Genomic DNA, 25,421 nt, shown 5'->3' with positions numbered 1-25,421 from the left:
CAGTGGGTTTCCAGGGAAGTCTCAGGAAGGAATAATAATACCACAAGTCCAGAATCATCATGACAGAAGTCTGAGGCAGCTTGAAATACGAGCAAACCCCCATGCCCATTCTACCTACTCCTGCGGACTGATGGAAAAATAGACGAAATCTTCTCTCCTCAAGTATGCATCTAGGGTGAATTCCCAAAAGCAGCAGTAATCAGCAATTTATGAGAAATGGTGGATGTAAACTGCATGAGCCTGGAATGATTCTGAGAGTGACAGTGACATTGAACACCATAGCAAAGTAGACCAGGTATAAGTGTGATGCAGTACTTTAAGGGTCTTGTCACAGGGTGGACAAAATGCAAATTGAGGGTTGTCCATTTAAACAACACAGTTTTAGGGGAAACAGGGTTGTTCTGGGTGTAAACAAAAACTGTCATTTTTAAGGCTGTGAAATCATGCTGTGATACATTTGTAACAGTGGGTGACATTTGACATTAATCGGAGATATTGCACCAGAAGATATGTGCTGTAACAAAAGAAAATCCTGTTTAATTTTCCATTGGGAGCTTAGGATCCCAGAAATGGCTCTACATTGCTCTACTCCAGGTTAGGCTGATTTTCATATGACCACACAAATTGGGAGCAGGAGATGGCCACTTTGCCCCACAAGTCTGCTCTGTCATTAATATGATCATGGCTGATTTCCATCACTTTTTTCTTACAGCTGTACAAAGGAATTTCCAGGCCCCAATATGTTATGCATAGACCAATTTTACTTCCATTCTGTTCAAATTTTAAAGTTCAGGAACTGAATAAATTGCCACTGGTAATAAAGTTATGATTGCAAGGCACAATCAAATTCGATATTTATACATCCTGTTAAAATGGTGGGAATATCAAACGGATAAGTTATTACATTGGTATCACATTAAAGATCATTATGTAGTCTTGTGCTGTCTTTCCAAATAATGACTTAATCCCAGCATGAAATTATGTATGTCTGCAGCAATCACCAGTTTAGATTACTACATATATATAAGTTTTTAAATTTGAAAGACCCTATACCATTCAGGATTAAATAATAAAGCACTGTTGATGAGAGGATGAGAAGATTGTCCTACAAGCAACGAAAGAAATTACGTCTATATTGTTTGGAGTTTTGAAGAATGAGGAGGACCTAACTGAAACATACAAGATCCCGAGGGTAGATGTTAAGATTTTCCACTAGTGGCAGAATTTCAAATGAGGGGGCATGCTTATAATATTAGGGGTGGTCATTTAAAACTGAGGTGTATTGGAACTTATTCTCACAGAGGGTGGTGAAACTCAGGAATCCTCTACCCCTAAGGGTTGTGAAGGCGAGATCATTGGGGGTATTCAAAGAGGAAGTGGATAATTTTTTGAAAGATTAGAAGAATTGAAGTCTATGGGGAACTGGCACATAAGAGGAGGTGAGGCCTGAGGCAGATCAGTCATTATCCTGAAGCATGGCAGGGCAAGCTCAAAGGACCAAGTGACCTACTCCTACCCCCTTATATTTTAATGTTGAATGCACTATCTTGTATTGATTTGAATGGATATAGACAATCAATTTAAAAACTTTTAAGTCAGTTTGCAAAGCAACTAACTTGGACTTATATAAACACTTTAATGTCTTCAATGTATGTGTGACAAAGACAGACTAGTCCTACTGCATAATATCAAATACCAAAAGCTTAATATACCTCACAATTAGACCAGACATTTTCTCTCTTAAGTAATAATTTCAGAACTAAATTTAAATGTCAGATCTGATTGGTAATCAGACCACTGATAATGTTTTGATTTTTGTATACGTGAAGGAAAATGTCAGGGATCTTATCTTTGGACTCTTAATTTGTTTCAAAATACAGCTTTCATTAAGCAGAAATCAGCCTTGATGTGACCATGTTGCTGACTCGGATCAGCATTCAATTCTAAATTAGCTGTAATGGTGGATGATTGAAGCTAAACACTCAAAAGACTCAGGAGGATATCTGTAGCAATTGATGCATTAACTTAATAACAGGTACATTTGCAAAATTTTCTTCAACAAAAAAAATCAATGTTTACTGTTACAGTAAATTCCCCTTTATAGGGACAGGGGACACCTTACAGACATACAACTAAGTTATTCCCAGTCAGCCATCCTGGAAATCCACACCCCATTTGTATGTGCCTTCTCCCCATTAATTTACAAATTCAAACATATTACTTAAATCTATTTTGATTTAATTTCTCCAGTTATATATAGAACTGTCATGTGTTTTGCTTCAAAGTGTACAGTAAAAACTCACCTTGTTTAGTATTGATGTAATTGGAATTGGTATTGCTACATTATTCAAAAAATTCTTATTGTTAATGAAGATCTGATTTCCCTTAGCATCATTAGAATGTTCCACTCTGGTGCTTCAGCACTAGCAATGAACAATATATCTGTAAAGTAAATCGTTTAATAGTTCTTAAAGTGAAAAGTTTATTTGTAAAAGTTAAAATACAGTTACTTATCTTGAAGCTCAATTTATTACTGAGTAGCATCAGAGTGCTAAACCTCAGATAAAAAGAACAGTATTGATGTGAATGAAATAGCTTATTTGCCCTCAAGGACTCTCATATTCTAAAATCAACTCTTTTTCATCTACCTGTACAAATGGGCTGAATATGAGGAATTCAGTTGAAATATGGAAAGAAAGGCTCTTGAAGTTTTGAACTACAGCAAAATTTTACCTCAGATTAACCAGAGAGGAGACTAACTTTTACCTTTTCTATGAAACTAACATCTCATTATTGGAAAGATTAACAAAATACGTGCTGATAATTATCACTGATCATCAGCATTCCAGAAACCATTGTGTCCACATGTTATTATTTCATTATGCAAGAGTTCAGAATGATTAAAAATAACATGAAAAAGAGGTCAGATGGATTTGATTGTTCATGCTGTGGGTTACTTTTACTATGTTCTTGATTTACAAAGAAAATTGAACCACAGTCCAAGGAAGCATCTTCTGCTGTCATGGTTGAAGGCTTATATCATTTTACCTGGTTTATGGCAATGGTTTGCTACCTTAAACTTTTATTTGTATCTCCTTTGGTTCTTTTGCCAATCATCATATACGTATCAATCGACTTTGCTTCTCAATTGTACTGCTAATGGACAACATTTCTCTTTATTTACCACCTAGGCTCTTAATATTTAGGAATATCTCTATCATATCTCCTCTTAACTGTCTCTGCTTCTCTAATCTATCCATAACACTGAAGTCTCTTATCCATGATGCCATACCAGAAATCTTTTCTACACCATCTGTAAGGCTTTCCTGAGTTATTGGACAACATACTACATTTGTTGCCAAGTCAATATCTGATTGGGGATTGACATGACTTCCTAGATTCTAAACTCAAAGCTTCTACTTATATAGGACCAGCATCCCATCTCCTTGAACCATCTTTCCACATTTCAACAAATTGTCAATGTAGTTCTGGATCACTCTGCTCCTGCACTTTCTTTAGAATTTCATCCTTAATCTTCTATAATCTTTCCTTCTTCTTCCCATCAAAAAAATCTACTTTATATATCTCAACATTAAATTTCATCTCTCACCTGTCCATTTTTCCCACCAATTTTGTCCCCATGAAGTCCATCACCATCCTCCTCAATACTTACTATACATCCAAGTTTTGTACCATCTGTAAGTTTTGAAAAATAGATCTTGCACTGATGCCTGGGGAACATCATAGAACACCTCACCCAAGTTCAGGAAACAATCAAACTCTGCTACCATCCTTAAGCAAATTTCATATCTGCGTTTTAATTGCCCCTTTTATTCTATGGGCTTCAACTTGGTTGAAAAGTCTTTCATGTGGTATCATCCATGACTCTACGGAGGATTTGATCATTGTAGCCAATACCTCCATATGTTCTACTCTTACTTTCTCCAACAACTGGGGATACATCCCATCCAGACCTGGTAACATCTATTTATCTAGTACATCACTCTATCCTACATCTCAATACATTCCTCCTTTGCTGTAACAATGGAGCCAAGAACTTAATGACATTAAATCAAATTCTAATCGTACATAGACATATATACACTATTCAGGAATCTTATAACAAATAATTTTAATTGCAGGATAAAGTTTAGAATCTAATACGAATTCTTTGATTAATTAGAAATGAGAAAAAAAGGAGAAGAAACTAAAGGGAGTAAACAGAAGCAGCACATGCATAAGTAAATATATTACTTTTTAAACATTTATTTCAGTAATATTTATTTGAGCATCACAAGGAGCAATCAGAACATATCAAGCAAGGGTAAGACCATAAATTTCTGTGGCATTCCAATCTAACAAATACAATTACAAATACAACACCGTCCAGCTAAAAAATGAGATTTTAGCTCCTACAACATCCCTTCTCAGTGTAGAAGTACAGAATCTATATAGAACCTCATTTTGCACTTAGTCACAAAAAAGGCTCTCTGCTCAAGATCATCAGCCAGCTATTCATTTTGACACTGGATGGCTATTTCAGATACCTATTGGTTTTTTGGTTTCAGTGACCAGTAGCAGCCAAACCTTCACAACAGCAAACAAGGATTGTAGCATTTAATGATAGGTCTCAAGACACTTTGTAGGCTTGGAGATCTCATGAATAAAGTAGATTAGATAATTGGAACATACTAGATTCAGCTATGAATTACTACAGCAAAGGTTTTTCCCATATCCAACCAGACGTCCAGGAAATGAACACTCCGGAGTTAAAGCTGTCTGGTCAAAAAAATTTGACTTTAGCACTTGTATCAAGTTAGATATTTCTTTTATTCGAATGGCATCAGAATCCACAGCTCCAACCCGGACGTCTTGGGAAGGAGAAATGGGCAATCCTTGGATGATAGAGATTGGGAGGATGCCTGGATCCTGTACCCACTCAATGCCAACCTGTAGCAGACATAAAGAAATTCAATTTAAAACAATTTACAGAGCATATGTTACACCTGATAACTTAAGATGTATCAGATCATCCCCCTGCTGGAAGGATCACAAGCAGAAAATAAACTTCTTTTATGAAACATTACACTGGATCCTAAAAGTACAAAAACTGTTGACACATGGAATTAAAAAGGCAAAAGCACTATTCTCTGTAACAACATCTATAAAGTTAATTTATTGCTTGTGACTATATTTATATAGTAGTCTGCCATTGCACACTAACAAAATGGAAGAGCCAGTACCCTCGAATGATGATATAATGATGTCAAAATCTTTGGTATACATCATGTACAAAACTCCATGGTGATTTCACTCCATTTGGCATGAGAAGTTGTAACTATTTTACAATATCCAATACAATAAGCTTGGATTTCTTCATTTAAAGAAATTCTCACTGTTGTGTTCTTGGCAGTAATATTCAGAGTACTATTTTAATGAAATGACTTGCATATTATCAGAATTACAGTAAATATTACAAAATGCTATATTGGCCATATGAATTAATGTTGGTCACATTTACAATCCTTTTATCTTTTCTTACTTATGAGTGTTCCTTCTGTTACTGTGAAGGCAGATTGAATGAAGCTTTCTAATTGTGAAGCGAAGATAGAATTTAAAAATAACAATACTAGTATTTGGCATTGGTTCCTGACTGAAATTGTACATAGGCATTTTCCTTTGCATTGCTGAGAAACATTTTGAACTCCACATTGCAACATATTCAAAGTCAGAGCTTATAATTAACATATTTAAATAGCAACACTAATAATGGTTGGCATGTTGTTTTGTCAATGACTGTATATCACATCATTATTGCCATGGTGAGAGAAACCCTAAAATATCCACAACAAAACAACATGCAAGTTTGATTACTGTTACTAATTACATTTTTAAAGACAGATAAACAGAGATGATTTTGAAAGGAACAGCAATCAAAAAGTCAATTTCACATTTTGCCTTGTGTAGCGTACAAAAAATGACTGCATTGTGCCATAAGACAAAGCAAGAACTAAACACCAGCCTGCACCAACACTGACATGCACTGCACAGGTTTATTCTGCACCAATCACATATCTCCATAGACCACTAGGAAATTATACAATTATTTCAGAGACCAATATGTTGCTTACAAACTGATTTGCTGCAAAGAGACCTTGGTTCAAAAAAAGTTCTCCTTTTAATTCTAGACTAAATTAAATTATGTGGTAGTCTTCTGCAGAGTGTTCATGTGAAACATGAATATCCACATTTAAGCTTGATAGTTCTGTTATGTTTATTAAAGTTTACATGCATAAAATATGGAAAATTCTGGATAGTATTGGTTAACAGCTTTTATTAATGAATATATACTCTAACATCAATGGCTAAAACAATTTGAGAGAACCTTCCATGTACTGATCTATAGAAATTAATACCAAAGAAAGCTTTCATGAACATAATAACTTTCATTGGAAAACAATAGAAAGCTGAAGGATAATTTTAGGCATAGATCTTTCAAATCAGTACTCTCCTCATACCAAAGTTTTTTAATGCAAAAATGCACATATTTTCTCGAGAAACGTCTTTTTCTCATGACTATTACACTGCTTCACAGTATTTTCCCTTTCCGTTTAACATATGCAATTGACCTTAGCACACTCACATTGTCAACCACAAGATTTATAAATACTGTTTAAAAATAGCAATAACAAGGTGTATACAGCATATAGTCATGTTTGAAACCAGGTAATGGTCTACCATACTATTGTACACTTGATTTTGTGTGCAAATATGAGACAACTATAATGTTTATATATTATTAGAATTTGCACATTGTTCAAGTATATTTTTCATATGCTTTAAAAAGAATTTCCCAAATATATTAACCACAATGAAGTAATGTCAGCAAACACTATATTCACTCAAGAAGGAGTGTCGCATTCTAATGGACGAGTGTTGGTTTCAGTGGAAGAAGGTCCTTACTCATCTATACTTCTTTGATAATCCCCATGTCTTCAACTTATTTGTTAAGCTGATGTTACGTTATTGTCTGGTTAAATTTTTAAACATATTATCCACATGATAGCATTCAACATCACTGATGACAACACAAGCTTCTTTTCAGGATTTACAACTCCATTCCTCAACTTTAATAACCCGATTGTTTCCGTACAAACTAAAACAAAATCTCCTGAGATAATTCTGCCCTTTGCTCCAGTGTCGCTCAGGACCAAAAACGATGCAAAGTTCTCTCAAACCAGGGAGGCGGGGTAACAAGCTTAGCTTATTGAACCAATGCCTGTTTATTCAATCTTTAATATCTCTTTTCTAATAATGAGATTGGCAATTTCATATAATGTTAATTGAACCAAACAGCAATCGCAATGTAAGCAAACATCTATCAGAAAATGAGATAATTAGCATACGGTATAGAGATACTCCTTAAATTTCCCCAGATGAAATTAAAATCTTCATTTCAACCGAGAATAATGGATATGGGTTATTGCAGGTTTAACTATGGATTTATAAATTACTTGTAAAAAGGATACTGTCCATTTTAATTGCCTTACTCCATGGTAATTACTTTTACTGCAATATGAAACTCTGAAAACTTTCAGTTGCGGACTTTACAATTCGCATATTTTCTTCAAGACATATTTTCAGAATAAATTTACTTTGCTGATATCTTCAAGCTTAAGTTATGCAGTGCAGAAGTATTAAAACTTACATAAGACTGCTAAAATTTAACCCCCAATGAATTACAGAGAACCTTGAAAGGTAACTATGTTGTACTAACCTAGTGAATTCTTGCCAAAATCATTCTTATTGTTATTACCAAGGCTCTTTGTGGCACTTAAACCTCTTCCACGTCCAGGATTGGATTGACCCCCAGATGAAGCATTTGCCAGATGGTGGCCACCTGTAATATTACCAGTGAGCCTATGGTTAGCAGGTGTAACACAATGATCATAGCTTATGGAGGATATAAATAGTAATTTACAAACAATTAAAATAACTTTTTAGCAGCCAGGTATACAACGGACATTTTACCTAAACAGCATTATATTGTACATAGCTGCAACACAACCAGGAAATGCCAGATACTCATAAGGTTAGGCAGCATCTGTTGAAAGAGATACAGAATATATATTTCAGGTCTGTGGTCTTATTTCACTAGAATGTTAACTCTGTTTCTCTCTCCAAATGCCATCTGATTGGCTGATTATTTCCAGTATTTCCTGTTTCAATTTCAGATTTCCAGCACTTGTAATTTTGTGCTTTTCCATCTGTATGAGGATGGGTTGTTTACTAAATATAAAGAATTCTCAAAATGTTTTCCCAGTCTTTGCTTGTTTCTGAATTTCACGTTTCCCCATTAAGACAAGTGTTTTGTTTTTTAAGCCTATGAATAAATCTAAAGACATCAGTTATACCCATGGGATGACAGCCAAGAGCTTGCTTCAACAAAGCCAATTAACCTAACTAGGTATCCCGCCCTTTAGAACAACTTGAATGATACTGGTAAATTCATTTTCTTTTGACGAGATATCATGTTCCAATTTGGCATTCTAACATTAGTTTTCTACTTGATAGTAATTTTGTACTATTTGTAACCACACCAGATTCCTTAACCTCAAATATTTGCAAACTATTCAGTCAAAAGAACCTTCTTGCAGCAGGAATCTGGAACAGAACTGGACACCTCATTCTGAAATTCAGTACAACACAATAGATTGAATGTGCACACTCTGTGTTACAGAATTCCATTACACTATGACTAATACTGCTCCTTATAAAGCTGTTTATTTGAGCTGATAATGAAAAAAAATTCTTTTAGCTGTAATATTCCCAAAGTACAGTTTGACACCAAAAGATTTGCATCATACCCAATAAGAACATGGCTGAACATTTTAACTGATCAATATTATGGCTTCATGGAATGATACATTTGTTAAATGCATAAATATGTAACTTACTTCATGAAATCTTGATTGGTGTCAGTGGTGATAAGAAATTATTTTAAATATCTTGATTAAGTATTTTTCTAGAGTAAAAGATATTCAAAGCCACACAAGCAATCTATAGAGTGCTAACAAAGCAATGAGAGAGAAGAGAGAGGACACAGCTTTATGTGCAGGTATATCTCCAGGTATATCATCTGTCTATTCATAAACTTATATCATGCTTTAGAGTACCGAAACACACCATTTGGTACAACAAATTTATGCTAGAATTTATGCCTCTGTCCACTTTACATCATCTCACCTATGATTCTCTTTTTGAGCATGTCCTCTGCTAGCTTCCCCCAAATTACATCATTGTTAATCACCTCAAACATTCCATGTGGTAATGAGTAAGTATATTTCTTCTGAATTTCTTACTAGATTTTAGCAACTATCTTATACTTATGGTCCCTAGTTTTGGGTTTTCTGCATGTGAAAACATCTCCTCTGTGCCTAGCCTATTGAAACCAATATAATTTTAAATTCATTTATAACATTACGTTTCAATCTTCTCCTTTCTAGAGCAAGCAATCCCCATCTTTTCAGTAAATGGAAATCAAAAAACTGCAGGTGCTAGAAATACAAAATAAAAACATCTTTGTTCGCATTCTCACTCTCTATCTGTCAGCAATAACCCCTCTACAATTGATCTCTACAACATATCCCCACAGCAACCCCAGCCTCATTCTATCACAGATATTTCCTTTGGTTAATCCATCCCTCTCCCCAATTTCTCTGCAACTCAAAACTTGTTTTCTCTTTTCCAATTATGACAAAGGTTCTCAGACCTGAAACATTAATTCCGTTTTGCTCTCCATTGATGCTGTTTGACCTGCTGAATGTTTCCAGCATTTTCTGTTTTTATCCCATCTTTTCAGTGTTTCCTGGTTATTTATACCTTCTCAGTTCTAGTATCAGCACTGTAAATCCCTTTTGCACTATTAGTTCTTTCATATTCCGTTAAGAACATTGAGACAAGAACTGCAGCCTGAGTATGATCTACTCAGCCGTGTTTCCCACTAATGAATATTTGAGGAGAACATTCAATATGATTATAACAAATGTTTCTCTAGGCACTTTCACATTTTCTCTTACAAATTTATCCTATCTTAGAAAAGTAATCACCATGGACTAAGTTTCCCAGCTTTCAGTTCCATTAATGTGAAATATGAAAACTTGATTACCATGAATGCAAAGTGTGGGATTGGTTCCTATCAATTGGTTTGATCATTTAGCTGTTCACCTAATTGCAGATTCATGGATTCTCATTTCAGTAGATCCATGATGGAATCAAGCTGTTCGTTTGTCCTGTCATTTATACTTAATAGACTATTTAACGGCAGGAGTACTGTTTGTCAAAAGATTTTCTATTGAAGCACTTTTTTTACTAATAAAAACTGCTTGGAATTAAAGCCAATTCAGTGGAGCAATCTATCGTACCTTTCAGTTTCCTACCTGATTCATTCTTCTGTTTTTTTCCCTTGTAATTTGTTGAGCTACCAGCTGAAACTTTGTCATCTTGACTAGACGAACTGCACTCAGATTCACTTTCACTGTCACTGGAGACAACTAAAACAGAAACAAAAGATTAATGGCTTTTGTAATTGTGCTTAGCATATTTGTGCAATAAAATTGTAATGTGGTAGATATTCATATGAAGATCTTTCGTTCATAACAAACGAAGGTACTGTGGTTGAAGAGCAGAGCTTGAATTTATTAAATGCTGAGACACAGTATTGTCAGGTTAGAGATCTTCCCCACAGTTTCAGCAGTATTTTTCAAGACCGTGCAAATTTGTTCTGAATGTAACATGATTCAAAACCATACAGACAAAATTCAAATCAAAATGTGCATCCAATTTATGATTACAAACTGAGTCAGCAAAAAAATGTAATTATACTGTACTATCCACTCCTAGGTATGAACATGAGCTAAATTCCTAAAGGCAATGGTGATTGGGTCACCAGTTACCACTACCCGGACAGCAGCTACTGCTACATCCACTGACAGTTCCCTTCTTTTCAAGTTGGAAGATGGCTGGACTGGCAGAATCACTGAACTGGCAACCCTCCAACTGATGGTGTGTCAGTGAAGCCATTCCTTCACCATACTGCTGGGAGTCAGAAATCTCCTGGCCTTTGCATGACTAAGTGACCTTCAGTGGCAATGATCCTGGTTCGACAAAGCTTTTCAGCACACATGGACTACTTAATGGGAGGAAGCCTCTAGCTGAGTGAGACCCGAGGCATATAGAGACCTGGGTCCAATCCTGGCCTCAAGTGCTGTCTGTGCAGAGTTTGCACATTCTCACCAGCACCAAGTGGGTTTCCTCCAGCTGCTCCTGCTTTCTCCCACATCCCAAAGACAATGTGGTATGTTTGTTGGCTATTATAAATTAGCATAGAATGCTGAAAATAATCAAAAATGGGCATCTATGAGTGAGAATAAGTAGCACAGGTTCAGGGAAATAAGGAGAAGGGGAGTGGAAACAATGGGATTTCTCCTCTGGAAGCTGTCACAGGCTCAATGGGCCAAATGGCCTCCTTCCGTGTCATTATAAGTATGAGATAAGATAAGGAAGGATCAGGGTCTCTGGCTCAGTCTGGAACATGGGAGATGGAGATGTGGGGAGGATGGTAAAATTTCATTATTATTAATGAAAACCTATTCCAAATTTGAAAGATTTTCAAGCATGATGTTTCCGATATGTTGAGTGCTCATCTTGTTGTGTTCAGAGAGGATAATAAACATCAGACTGTTGATGTGGGAAAGGCCAGCTTTTTTCCAGGCAGCAGCAAAACAAAGCTCAATAACAAGTGGCCGTTCCCTTTATGTTTCCACTGTCACAAAAACTATATTAACTTAACACACCGCTGTACAACTATTGTGATCTTCAGCATAATTGCACTCATAAAACTTAAAAAACAAATAAATAGTCTTGGTTCTGTATAGCTGACCATTTCACTCATCAATTATTCAGATTGCTTGCTGCCAGGTGAAACATAAAATGCAGTGTCATTCTATTAAGACCATTAGAATATTAAACTTAATAAATTTCTTTTCAAAACTACTTGGAATAGTATGCCAGTTTTCAAGCAGCCACAATAAGCAATAAAATTCTCATTTATGTAGATGATTACAATCTGCATGTAATTCTAAAAACAAGAGATGACCTGAACTTTTATTTGAAATACAAGGTGTTGACAGCATATATGAAATAATAGTTTATACTTTATGTGGTTACAAATGGCAATGGTTTCAAATTTTTTTGACATTTTGTTTGTATAATTTAGCACAATACAACATGTTTGTTTAAAGGCTCAATTCACCATACACACAACTGTAAAACATCTTGGCCTTGGCAGGACCATTTACGTTAGGTATGGGACCATATAACTGACAATGACGTCTTGAACATTATTAGCTATATTGTGTAAGGTCAGAAGCTATTGAAAAATCTTCTCATTGTCTGCTATGTGAAGTCCACGTGACCACAGAAAGGACTATTATTCTCAAAATGGACTTGTATGAACCTCCATATTGCACATTATTTCCCTTTAATTTACACCTAAAAGCTGGGCAGAGAACAGGATCAATAATATGACAACTTCTCATATTTTTCGTGCAAAATTGAATGACTATTCCAGTGCTTAAAGTAGTTACATGTATTAATACTGACAAACAAGAATCAATTTTCATACCATTGTATGAAATAATCAAGCAGTTGAAAAACATTCTGAGCAAAATAAAAATTTTATCAAGTAATTATCAGATAATGCACAATTAAATCAAAAGATTACAATGACAGGCTTTTGGTAATTCATCTTTTTTATTATTGAGGACAAACAAATGTAGTCCCAAAGCTGCAATTCTATTCCTGAAGGAGTTTGGGGCTTACCATTTCAAACATAAATGGATTATTATGCGACCTTTGACAGTCCTTCCACCCCCTTCCAGGCAGTACCTGGTTTGATAAAAAGTTTTTTTTATTGAGAACAAATAATGAGACCTGAAAATGGCTTAAAAGTTAGCATAAAAAATAGTTAACTGAAGTGGATAGGAGAGAAATTCCAAGAGATTGAGTAAAACTGGATCAATAGGGCTCTACAAGACAATTTAGAAATTCAAGCATAGAATTGATTAAAAGCTAATTTTCTTTTAGGCATATTGTTGACAAATGCAAATAATTGCTCCAAGTAAGGTATGTATTTGTACAGACTGGGAACTTCAGAACAGTACTAAGCCATGTATAGCAATTGTACTCAAGCTTTGGATAAACTGAAAAATTGGTAGGGTGTGATTTTAATGCCTACATGATCAATGTGTGCAAGGACAGGTCATGTGACCTCCCAAACACACTGACATTGAACTGGCTGGTGGGAGGGACTGGTGAACTCCATCTAGAGTTCAAAAGGATCACTAAGAGCAGCATGCATTGTGACCCTTTCTCGTAGGCAGGGAAGGCAGCGAATGGTGGGTAGGAAGTCCCAGACAAACATTTTCAATTGCATTGATCTCCTGTTTCTCTACAGCCTCAGTACACAATGAAAGTGCTAATATCAATTACAAACAATTAAAAATCCCTTAACATCCAAACCACCTTTATAAAATGTCTTGGATATGTAGCAATGTTGAAGGTGCCCTTTGTGCAGCAGGTCAGTAGCCCAACCCATTAACTATATCATCAATTCTTTGCCAGATTTTTATGTGGCAAATTCCACATTCCTCAAGGTTGTATATGCTTCTTCTGAAGGAAAGGAGACAAGACACAATCTATTATTCCATTAATCTGAATGTAAAATAATATGCACTAGAAGAGAGCAGGAGTAAAGAGTTAAGGAAGCTAATGTGCTTCATTGGAAAGTCAGAAATAGAAGTCACTGCAATTCCCATCAACCTCCCATCACAGGATCATAATTAATAGCACAGAAGGTGGCCATTCAGACCATCGTGTTCATTCCAGCCAAGAAAGAGATATTCAGCCAAACGCCACTTTCCAGGTTTTTGCCTGTATCCTTATAAGTCACAGTTGCACGGTAGCGTAGCAGTTAGCGCAACGCTATTACAGCACCAGCAATCGGGGTTCGATTCCCGTCGCTGTCTGTAAGGAGCTTGTACATTCTCCCATGCCTGCGTGGGTTTCCTCCGGGTGCTCCGGTTTCCTCCCACATCCTAAAGATGTACAGGTAGGTTAATTTGGGGTTTAAAATGGGCTGTGTGGACTCATTGGGCCGAAAGGGCCTGTTACCATGCTGTAAATAAAATTTAATTTAAAAAAAATTTAATTAAGTGCTCATCACACATCCACTGAAGTGCTTCCGGTTTCTCTCCTACAGTACATCACTAACATGGCTACCAATTCTGTCTGACATCCTGCCAATGAATATCCTGTGAGATGCTTCTGTGCACTAAATGTTAGAAAACATGATATTAAAATGTCCTGTGCATCACTGATAACATGACATTATGGTAGGTCAGGGGTTAAATCATGAGAGGCAGAAAACAGAAACAAGCAAGGAGTTAATATCTGCAAATAAAGCAACCAAGAAAAGAAACAGATGGTCAACCAGTAATCACCTCTGCAGCTAAAAATAATGGAGATGTGGAGTTAGCTTATGGAAAGGATCCGACCTGCTTGTGACACAAATAGTGACCAATTGCTTGCAACTACCTTATAGTCCATATCCCTGAAACAATTGACACTACCTGTAAGTAAAGCAGGTAGCTCCTTCATTCAGGGCATTCAACAAAGGACAAGGTTCCTAAGAATGTTTTCATGCATCTTTGATCTAAAATTCTTCTCAAGCAGAAATACTGACTGCTGAAGCTTGCAAGAATACTACTGCCTACTGCCCGTTCAATATGTTCTCAGTAACATCTTTGTTATAGGTTGTACCCTTACTCAGTTAATGATTATGTCAATTGCTTGTCTTAAACCTTCAATAGATCTGTAATTGACCCTCATCCATTTGAATCAGAGAACCAGATCCAGGAATGATAACAGTATCCATCAGAGAGTGCTACATGATGTGAGCCAACTCGTTATTAGCATTACACTAGAACATCAAATGGGCATCACCAAGACAGTCAAAGTCCAGAAAACATTTCTGGAATCATTCAGAGAAGTTCTGTTGGCCCAAATCAATGTCAGCAATGTGTGACATGAAGGCTGAATGGCCTGTAATTTTGCAAACAAGTAATGAATTGAAGATCCCATGCAGAAATTATCTGGTTCCAACTTGCACAGTAGGCTATGGTTTGAGCTTAATTGGGTTGAACAACACACAGCAGGTATTGTTATCTCCTTCGCAAATGGAAAATAAAGGCATCGCTCTGCTGGGAATGTGCTGAAGCACTCTCCGTTTATCACAAAATCAACCAGAGTCCATTATATGTTCACACAAGAGGGTCCAATTATATACATCAATTAACTTCTGATTCTACTGAACAGATTATCAAAATCAACATTCAGTTCTAATATTTTGCCAGTTGCTTTATGAGTACCCTTTAACTATTTCCAGAAAACATCCTGTACCACCTAATCCTTAGATCATGGCTTCTACTGTCTCAATTGTACTCTCTACATTTGACTCAAGTTCAAGCAGGAAAGAAAGATAGACCTGAAAATAAACATCCAAGTTTAAGAATTTCCAAAATATTTTAGAGCCAGGACTTCTGAAGTACAGTTGTTGCTTTAATGAAGTTAACACAGCAACTTATATGCATCCAGCAAGATTCCACTGAAGGTTTGCATCTCTGATTGAGGGATTAATACTGATCAAGATCACAGGGATAGCTTCCCTGTTCTACTCCACAGAATCCTTTACATCAACCTCAGATAGCAGACAATGTTTTTGTGTGTTTGCACGAGTGACATCTATTCCAGCATATATGATAACCAGGGCCTCATATGCAACAGAATATCAAAGCCAGATATGCTCATACAAACCCCTTACCCGTTCACTTCTACTTTAATGTGCATTTTTAGGTGCATCTTCAACAGCATAGCAGTGCTGTGGTGAAGGGTCTATTTGAGATATGGGTTCACAACTCTAAGTGATCCATTACCGTCAAGAGGAGAGAATACTATCATAGAGCTACAGTCCACCTGAAAAATTAACTCTCCTCTCTTCTTTGATGCTGCCTGAACTGCTGAGTATTTCCAGTATTTTCAATTTTTATTATTTTCATCAATTATACTAGGAATCTTGTACAAATATCACAGAAATATTCCATACAGGCAACTTGTAAAATACACTTTCCCATATGCTATCATCACATTGGTCCCCAATCATCTGCATGCCTTTTGGGCATTTTCCTCCACTGAAAGTTTACTTACAACATGAACCACATGCATTTTAAAGTTCTTAAAATGTCAGTTTACACGCAACACAATGGAAGTGGGACTTTTGAATTTACCATAATTTTCTCAAATTAGTCTGACCATATTTGGCTGGTGCATCAAATGCAAGAAATCCCAGAAAATATTGAAGAAGACAACGTAGGAGGGATCCAGTTTAACTGCCCTAATCTGGTCTATCCTTATCCATCACACTTGTGTAATTTCCTAGCCTCAAGATCATCTGAAACCTTACTTTCCAGGTAAGAGCTGTTGAACTGTAATCAGAATAGGAATCCTGGCCAATTATATTTTTTAACTCTTTCTCCATTCCTGAACTAGTGAAGGTTGTTGAAAAAGCATTTAATATTGCCACAACAACCCAGCCAATATCAGGGTTAAAAATTGGTTCTTTCTAAAGTCTGTAGCTTGATACTACCTACAGTACTTGGTCTGTTAAATCACAAAGTTTGCTATCAAACTTATCAACTAAATCTGCACTATAGTCACTCTGCATCTCCACTATCCACCTGTATCTTATTCCCCAAATAGGAAAGCCATTTCCCTCTGCAGTATATGAACTGAAGGGTCAGAATTTGCTGGGAAATGCCAGCAGTTCTTTGCTGAACTGCTAGGATTTCTCAGCATAAGTGCTATCACATACTGTATGGGTTCCCATGCAAACACAGAATATCAAATAGCTGCAAATTAAGAACCTGCAGCTGCAAATTCCTTTCAAATAAATGTCTTAGGCTGTTCATTAAACTACCGCTTGTTAGAATTTTTTCACTACTATGAGTTTATCTTTGCTCCCACAAGAGTCAAGAAAGAGAGTTAGGCAATTTCAGATTCATCACAAAACCAAATTATTTGTGTGTAAACATATTTAAAGTAAATGCAAACAGCTCAAAAGTGTTATTATATATCCAGCAGTGAAAAGCAATAGCATCCAAACTTAATAAAATAAGGTATAACATGTTTATCATACATGCACTTGCAATTCTTCAATAATTAATTAGGATCATTATTGGATGAGGAGTGAGGAGTCAAATTTCTTCCTCCAATCTCTATCTCCAAGTTTTCCCCTCAAGCTAAATGCATTGAGTACACTTAAATTCCGGGGGTGAAAATTTGAGAAAGTAACTGAGAAATGTTTAACTACAATTCTCCGGTTATTGTTAATAGGTATGTCAGCTATGGAACCAAAAAATAAATTTATAACTTTGAAGAATATTTTGATTGTATCCTTGCTACAAGTTATAGTTCAACTAAAAACAGACAGAATCATTTACAATGAAAAGTAAAGGTCAGCACTTATTGGCTATGAAAATGACTAATACAGAAGTTATACAAGAAACAAAAAGCAGCCAACTTAGCTACCTCAAATAAAAATAGAGAAATACTCAGCAGGTCAGGCAGCATCTGCGTAGAGATGTTGTGAAGAGAGAAACAGAGTTAGCATTTTGGGTCAATGACCCTTGAAGATTATCTTGAATAAAATCATACATAACCTTAACCAGTCTTTTGCAGTTAGCATACAATAAGCCAATTTATATTTATGAATACTCTAGCTTAAAGGAAGTATAGCATCGAAATAAAAATCATTTATAATCATTTATATATTTTTAAAAATATCCTAAGAACTGTGAATGAGGAACAGAAAATAGCAAAAATGTAAAATGTTCCAATTTACACAAAAGGGATTACGCTTCAATATCCTATTATTTTACATATGTGGTATATTGATGTAAAATCAGTTTCTAGGAATGAGGCAAATATTTTTCTTTAATGCAACAATAATATATCCAATACTATAAGTGGATGTTAAATGACAAAAAATTGCATTCACTACAGCAATTGTAATAGCTCTATTCATAATATCAAACTGAACCTCGGAAATAATTTATCCAACAGATTACATTTTCATCAGTTTCTTGGAAACATAGTCAAGTAAATGTATAAACCACCAGAGAGAAAATAATGGTTTATAACTAGGCTCAGAATATTTTACAATTATGCTTTCTCTCAACAGTTTTTCCTTCGCACACTTGCTAAAGCCAAGCACTATATTTATTCCTATTCACATCTGTCAGTCACCCAAGAGACAATTGTTAAAGATAATGAATAGGAACAGATTTTTTTGCCGTAAGTATGCATCACAAACAAACACAGCATCCACACATGCACACTTGTTACAGTTACAAGTCATTAAGTAAAGAGGCAGCCAACTAAATTCATCCATCGTGACAGAAGACAAGAGATTTGGAAATATTGTAAACATTGAGGATGACTGTAATAGATTTCAAAATGACACAGACATATTGTGGAGTGGGCAAACATGTGGCAGATGAAATTCAATCCAGTAAAGTGTGAGGTGATACATTTTGTTAAGTGGACCGAAAAGAGATGCAATGACACTTCTACTTTCAGGACTGTCAGCTTTATCTTCCTTATCTAGTTCTACCCTACACACGAAGCACTACCCCACAGAGCGCTGATTGATGATAGCACTCTTGATCCTGGAGTCCAAACATGCACAGGTAAGAACCAATCTGCACTTTAAAAAAGACATCTGCTCCGGTGCATGCTACTGTGCAGGGAATCTCGCACTTATCCCTGCTCTCCAACGGTGTTCCCACAGCAATGAAATGATGATCTCATCGACACACGAATCAATGTACATTGAACCACTAAGGTGATGTGTAATGGCTACCTGTGAGGGTGGGTGCTGGGCAAGCTGGGTAGCATTGCAGCCATTCAGTGCTAAGTCTGGGGCTCAGAGCAGCACGCTGGTACAGTGAGTGTGGACCATTGCTGGGGACCAGTAGCTGCTGCTGCATGTATTGACAGATCGCTTGGATCCTATGGTCTCTCTCAACATCTCCTGTTGGATGTGAAAGAAACTGCTGTCCTCCACAGTCTTTGTTTGCCTGCACAGCTCTCCAGAACCCAGAGATTTCTCTGTGGTAACAAGCTCAAGGGCCACAACTGCTGTTGAACTTGTTGCCATAGAGAAATCTTCAGGGAGCCATTACACATTGCCTTTGAGGTTTGCTCCACACTGAGTTATGTGGTGATGTTATTTAACCATTTCATTGCAGTGGGAGTGCCAGCAAAGGGATGCGCCTTCAACCAGGTTCCTAGTACAGCACTGAGGAGCCTAGGGGTTTCAGCCAGCCTCCTGGCACAGCAATACAGCTAACCCACATCCCCAGCTTAAAGAACTACTACTTCCCTTCAACCGTTTGGTTCTTGAACCAGCCAGCACAACCCTAATCACTAAAGTATAGCAACACCATGACCACTTTGATCACATTGCACTAACATTGACTTTTTTTTGTTCTGATTGTGTTCCTTCTTGTAAAAATTGTGTATAATTTATGTTTAGTTTATGTTTTTCTTGTGAATGCTGCTTATATGATGTTATGTGCCTGTGATGCTACTGCAAGCACGTTTTTCATTGCACCTATGCATACATGTGCTTGTGCATGTGACAATAAACTCGACTTTGAATAGCACATCTCTTTATACATAATGCAATAATGACCTCTTGATCCCTTCTGTTAAAAGCAACACATAACACAAAGAAATGTTCTACCAATCCACCCCCACTTCTCTGCAACTTAAAACTAACTTGTTTTCTATCTTTCTCAGTTCTAGCAAAACATTGTTTCTCTGTCCCCGGATGCTGGCTGACCTGCTGAGTGTTTCCAGCATTTTTTATTTTTATAATGATGCTCTTTAGTGTTGATTCAATTGCACTCACATTCCTGGGGATGTATCCTGAGTGCTAAGTGGGATGCCCATGTACGTTATTGCTCCTATCTCCATCTTTATTGCTATTCTGGCTTTAGGCTGATCTTTCGAGATCTTGATGAGATCTTTGAAACACCTTATTTTGTTCATTGCTGCAATCATTTATGTCCAAGCAACTGCTCGCACCCCTGTTGAAGGTATAATTCAAAAAAACACTGGTTTAACTAAATGACAGGGTAGGGTGAGAATGGAAAATATTTGCACACTATCAAAACATAGCACCCTGATTAATGCAGCAACTCACATCTCAAGTCCTGCGGCTCTCCAACTCATTGTTGCAGGCACTGCTTTTCTTCTGAGTTACATGCAATGTCTTAGAGCAGTAATGCCTGCAGTACACTATACCATGTAGTGACTCAGTCAGCAGTACTTTGCCAGACTAATATCGAGAACACATTGGTCTTGAGTGAAAATATTGACATACACCTGGCAACATGGGAAATATTCCCTTACAGTATTCCCAGAAAACCAATTCAAACATTTACACACACTTTTCTGAAAGACAAAGTCAGCTGCCAAAATGAAAATACTGCTAACAGTGCAGAAAAAGTTCTTTTATAACAGACAAATCATATTTGTAAGTCAACAAGCATTGAAATAAAGAACATACAGCACAGAATTTATAACATATTATGCTCATAATATTGTGTTTAGCTGTATGATAATCACACCTCCCTGAAATAAAGAAAAGTGAATTTGCACAACAATTTATCAAACTTTTATGAAACTACTCACTGAGCCTCTTACAAATAACTTTAGATGGTGCAGATTTATTTTTCCATTCAGTGCAGGTGGAGGGAGAGTTGAGTGTTTAGAATTTAAATGTGGCCTACCCAATCCTAAACCTACCACTTCCATTTTAACCCAGACTTCAGAGCAGGTTCCTCATTAAAATAGCTTAATGAAGCTGCATTGTTCCAAATTTTGCTTATCTTTTAAGTTAACTGCTGTTTGGGCCCCCTGATCTTTGGAAACCTGGCAACTGATAAAGCAGATCAAACAGATAAGTGTCTCAGCTGCAGTGCTTGTGGGTCTGCAACAGTGAAAGTGTTATTCCATTTCCAAATTTTCTTCCAGGTGATCAAAATGCCACAATCAGTTAGCTCTCACCCAAACCTCCCACAACGTCAGAATCGACCACCCCCACAATTCCTCTCCATTCCCCCATGCCAAATTTACCAGAACTCCACACCCTGCTTGTCTTTATCCTCAACAATCAACTGGAATGTTAATCTGCTTGGTTGCGACCAGGAAACCTGGGAATATCCAGAACAGGTCCTGACACTACATTCAGCATCACAAAGTACAGAATGCGTACTTCTGTCCCCAGTCCTAAATTCTCCCATTCATTAAGCAATTGCCATCTGTTGTAAATGCAAGCAAATGTAGTAAGTAATTCACACAACAGGGTTCCGCAAATTCTTCTAATGGTTATCCTGGGCATATTGACTGCAGCTAGATAAACTTTATTCTGGTATTTTTGATTGAAATTACATCATATATTGCTTGAGTGTTCTTTTCCCGGTTTGATTTAAATTATTCTTCACTCAATATGATGGTGTTTTGTTAAATTTACGAGAATTGCATTATATTCAGTTTCACATGCAAAAGGATTAATAATCTACTCAATAACAATGAAGGTTTAGAAATGTGTATCCTTCAAATGCAGAGAGTTGAAATGACTTTGTGGAGACACTGTCTTGGGATATTGTCTTGTGTCACAAGAGTTCCTGAAATGCACAGGTTACATGGAATAGATAGCTTCAATTATTGCATTTATTGGTATGCACAGTATGCTTTTTGATTATATTTTATTCATAGCACAGAATTTTTGCAATAAACTTTAAATAATTCCACCCATTTTTAATTTTCAACTATGGGCCAAAATGAAATGTCTCCGGATTTTGCACTGTTTGCCTTTTACAGATTTCACGACAGATTTTGCACAGGTGTCATGACCACCACAGTGAATGCATATGCCAATTAGTCATGAATCCATTAACCTTCACAATTCAGACAAAGCACAGGTCAGAGAGAAAGAACTGGGTTGTACCCTCCTGTTTTATAACATAGTAAGCCACATTCAATTTCTAACTTCTAGAAGTTAATGATGTTATTTTACATTGACAGGTAACAAAAGTCATCACCAGAAACAAAGAATAACCTGTTTTTTTTTTGAAACATTCTTTTCAATCCTTCACAAAATGCAGAAATTTGTATTGATGGCTTTCAGAGAATCATTTTCCTCCTGATGTCTTTGGGACTGTGACCGATGCAACTACCCACCAGAATTCTGTATAAAATTTTGTGAATGTTTGATTCGACCATCATAAAATCAATTTACTTCAGAACTCTACTATCATGAAAACATCAATCCTGGGAAGCCTTGAGGGGATGGTAGGGAGGTCTGTGCTATTATGGAATCCTACTATTTGAAGAATCATGATGACTCCCCAAGATAGTTTATGTTACGCATCCTTCAGCAATCATAAGAGCCCTTTCAAAATTGTATTAATTTACAAAAGGTCTCATCCTAACTGTAACAGTCACTGCTGGTGAAAGACATTTACCAAAAACATTATCTTGCAAGTGACAAATTGAGGTTTTAATGTCTGGTAAATGTCCTTCCATGTCAATTTTTATCAAGGTCATTGTATTAGGGGAAAAATTGGTGGTAGTGAATCAGTCAGATAGGCAAACTAATGTTCATTAATTCCTGAATGTTTAGGCATAGGCTTGTCACCAGATTGTTGCCCTGCCTCCTTCACCCCAGGGGAATGAGCACTAAACTTTGTGTGTCACTCAGTATCTGAAAATAACAAAGGCTCAGCAAAAAAAATTGGCCAGGATATCCAAGAATGCCATGTTGGATCGTCCCTGCTCTCCCTGGGTAAGAACAAATTTATTCAAGCAAGCACATCCAAACATCAGAGTGGAAAGTGTTGTCCCATAACATTCTCAGATCAAAGAGAACCATCTCAGCTTAAACCATGATGCGGAGGTTTTGGAGAAATAAGTATGGGAAAAGGATTCCTCTGGGATCCGGCACAGACTCTATGGGCTAAATGACCTCCTTCTATGTTACAAGGAAGCTTGGAAAAAAGGAAACAAAGATAGTTCTCTGTCTTGTCTTCCAACTTTAAAAATTACTGATTAACTCAGAATTACCAGTTTAAGTGAAAGCCTTCAGGCAACAATCCCAAATTTTAAAGCAACTAGTCAAGCATTGTCACACAAGCATAAAAAAGCCCCTCCAAACACCACCTCCAAAATTAGGCCTTCATTCAATTAGTTAATCATTTTATAACACCAATGAGTGACTTTAATCAGGTCTGTAAAATGATGTATATGAAACAAAAATATTTCTAACAAATATCTGAAGATGTCTGATTTAATCTTTATGATCCGAGTACATTTGTTAGTCAGACTGTCTTAGCTCCTGAGCATGCACAATGGCATGGCACAGCACTGAAAGGTTATGCATAGCACAAAGACAGTTCTGATGCTCAGTTACTTGAGATTCATAAGATTAATGGCCCAGAATTTGTAAAGAAACAATTCCAAAGTTCTGAAGTTGAAATCAGTTGGTTGTGATATTTTTCTGGTGTTGGGCTGTGATAAGGGAGCCCAAATTTATAGAAAATGGGTGCAAGGGGCAAAGTTTGTTTTTCACTTTTTTCTAATGTTTATTTACATTTATAAATGATAAGTGTCATAATTTTCTTAATAATCCTTTATATTTTTTATATTTTATGTCTGAATAATTTACAACAGCTATCAAAGGTTTCCGAATGTCAGAAAGATTTTGACAGATAACTAAGTGAGCGTGGTTCACCTGATGATCATATTCCTCATGTGGACTGATATTATTCTGTTCTCCCCCACCCCCCACTCCAACACCTCATGTAAAGCCTTTTCATCATGGAAGCCCCAGCAAAATGCAGGACCTCACCACAGCTGATGGAACTCGCTTCTCTCTCACCATGGGAACTGAGGGAGTTGATTGAAATTCAGGCCTTTTATAAGCAGCATTCTGGACAGAATTTGGAGTGTCAAAGTGTGGGAAATCCTCCAAGAATCTCTTAAATAGTCAGGAGCCAAATATTGCAAATTGATCCTGACAAACTCTTCATCAGAAATTCAATTTCAAAATCAATTCCAATCTTTGCTGAGATGAAAAATGTATGAGTTGCACTTAATGACTTAATGATAGATTTTGGTGACATTTGGCTCAAAAATGAATGATTCAAAGAATAAAATTCTACAGAACAGGTTTATTCAAAACCAAAAACACTAATTAAGTTGTATGAATAAATATAGGGAAGTGTTGGCAACAGAGTCTTTCCTTGCCTCTATTGTGGCTCAGCATACCTCACCACAGTGAGTCGAAGAGCCATGGTTCAAGTCCCAATGCATGGAGCATAAAAATCAAGGCTGATTTTCCAGTGTAACACTGACAATGTGCTATACTGTTAGAGATGCTGTCATTCAGATGAGCAATTAACCCAAACTTGGGCCATTCTCTCAAGTAAACATAAAAGGTCTCATGCATAATTTTGAAGAGCAATGGAGATTTTTCCAGTGCCCAGACTAACAATTATCTAAGCATTGCTAAAATCTGATTCTGATAATTGTTACATCATTCTTTGCTGCCACATTTCCTACATCATAAAAGTGACTACATTTCAAAAACATTTCATTGGCTGACGAAAGCATTGGAACCTCAATGCACTGTGTCATGAATTGATCTTTATGAACGGTATGCAAGACAAGTCTTTCACTGTACCTCAATAATAAACCAATTCCAATTCCAATTTTGAGGTCATGAAAGGTGCTATAGGAAAATGAACATACAAATTTGAAGCAGAAATAGGCCACTCAAGCTCTCAAACCTGCTTCAATATTTAATAAAGTCATGGCTGATTTGACTGTAAACCCAACTCTGCATGTTCATCCATCCATGCTAAACTTTCATCCACACTCCTGCCTTAAAAACAGTCAAAGACTCTACTTCCACCACCCTTTCAGGTAAAGAGTTCCAAAGACTCATGGTGCTTTAAGAGAAAGAAAATTCTTCATCTACGTCTTAAATGGATGATCAATTCTTTTAACAGTGATTCCTAGTCTCAGATTCTCTTATGATGCAAAATAACTGTTTAATTCATCTATAATTTGATTAGATTCCTCCATGATTTTTACCACGTCTTCGACAAGCTCCCATTATTTGATCTTTTGTCATATTTTATGGTTACTGTAGGTGACCTGCACACCACTACTGCTCC

General features: G+C 36.5%; 1 protein-coding gene across 1 annotated transcript in view; it reads right to left on the bottom strand.

Annotated features, from left to right (window-relative positions):
- Positions 1-4,248: 4,248 nt before the first annotated feature.
- Positions 4,249-25,421, bottom strand: part of LOC127581200 (rab effector Noc2-like) — a 157,447-nt gene continuing 136,274 nt past the window's right edge. Inside the window, exons 8-10 of the mRNA XM_052035314.1 lie at positions 10,440-10,553; positions 7,778-7,900; positions 4,249-4,950 (exon numbers count right to left, since the gene is read on the bottom strand). Of these exons, the coding sequence (XP_051891274.1) occupies positions 4,940-4,950; positions 7,778-7,900; positions 10,440-10,553 (248 nt within the window). The 3' untranslated portion in view covers positions 4,249-4,939. The remainder of the gene's footprint in view (positions 4,951-7,777; positions 7,901-10,439; positions 10,554-25,421) is intronic.

Source organism: Pristis pectinata, chromosome 21 (assembly GCF_009764475.1).
Source record: "Pristis pectinata isolate sPriPec2 chromosome 21, sPriPec2.1.pri, whole genome shotgun sequence".
Classification (NCBI taxonomy): domain Eukaryota; kingdom Metazoa; phylum Chordata; class Chondrichthyes; order Rhinopristiformes; family Pristidae; genus Pristis; species Pristis pectinata.
The sequence above is the reverse complement of the archived record's forward strand: the minus strand, read 5'-3'. Positions and strand labels throughout refer to the sequence as shown.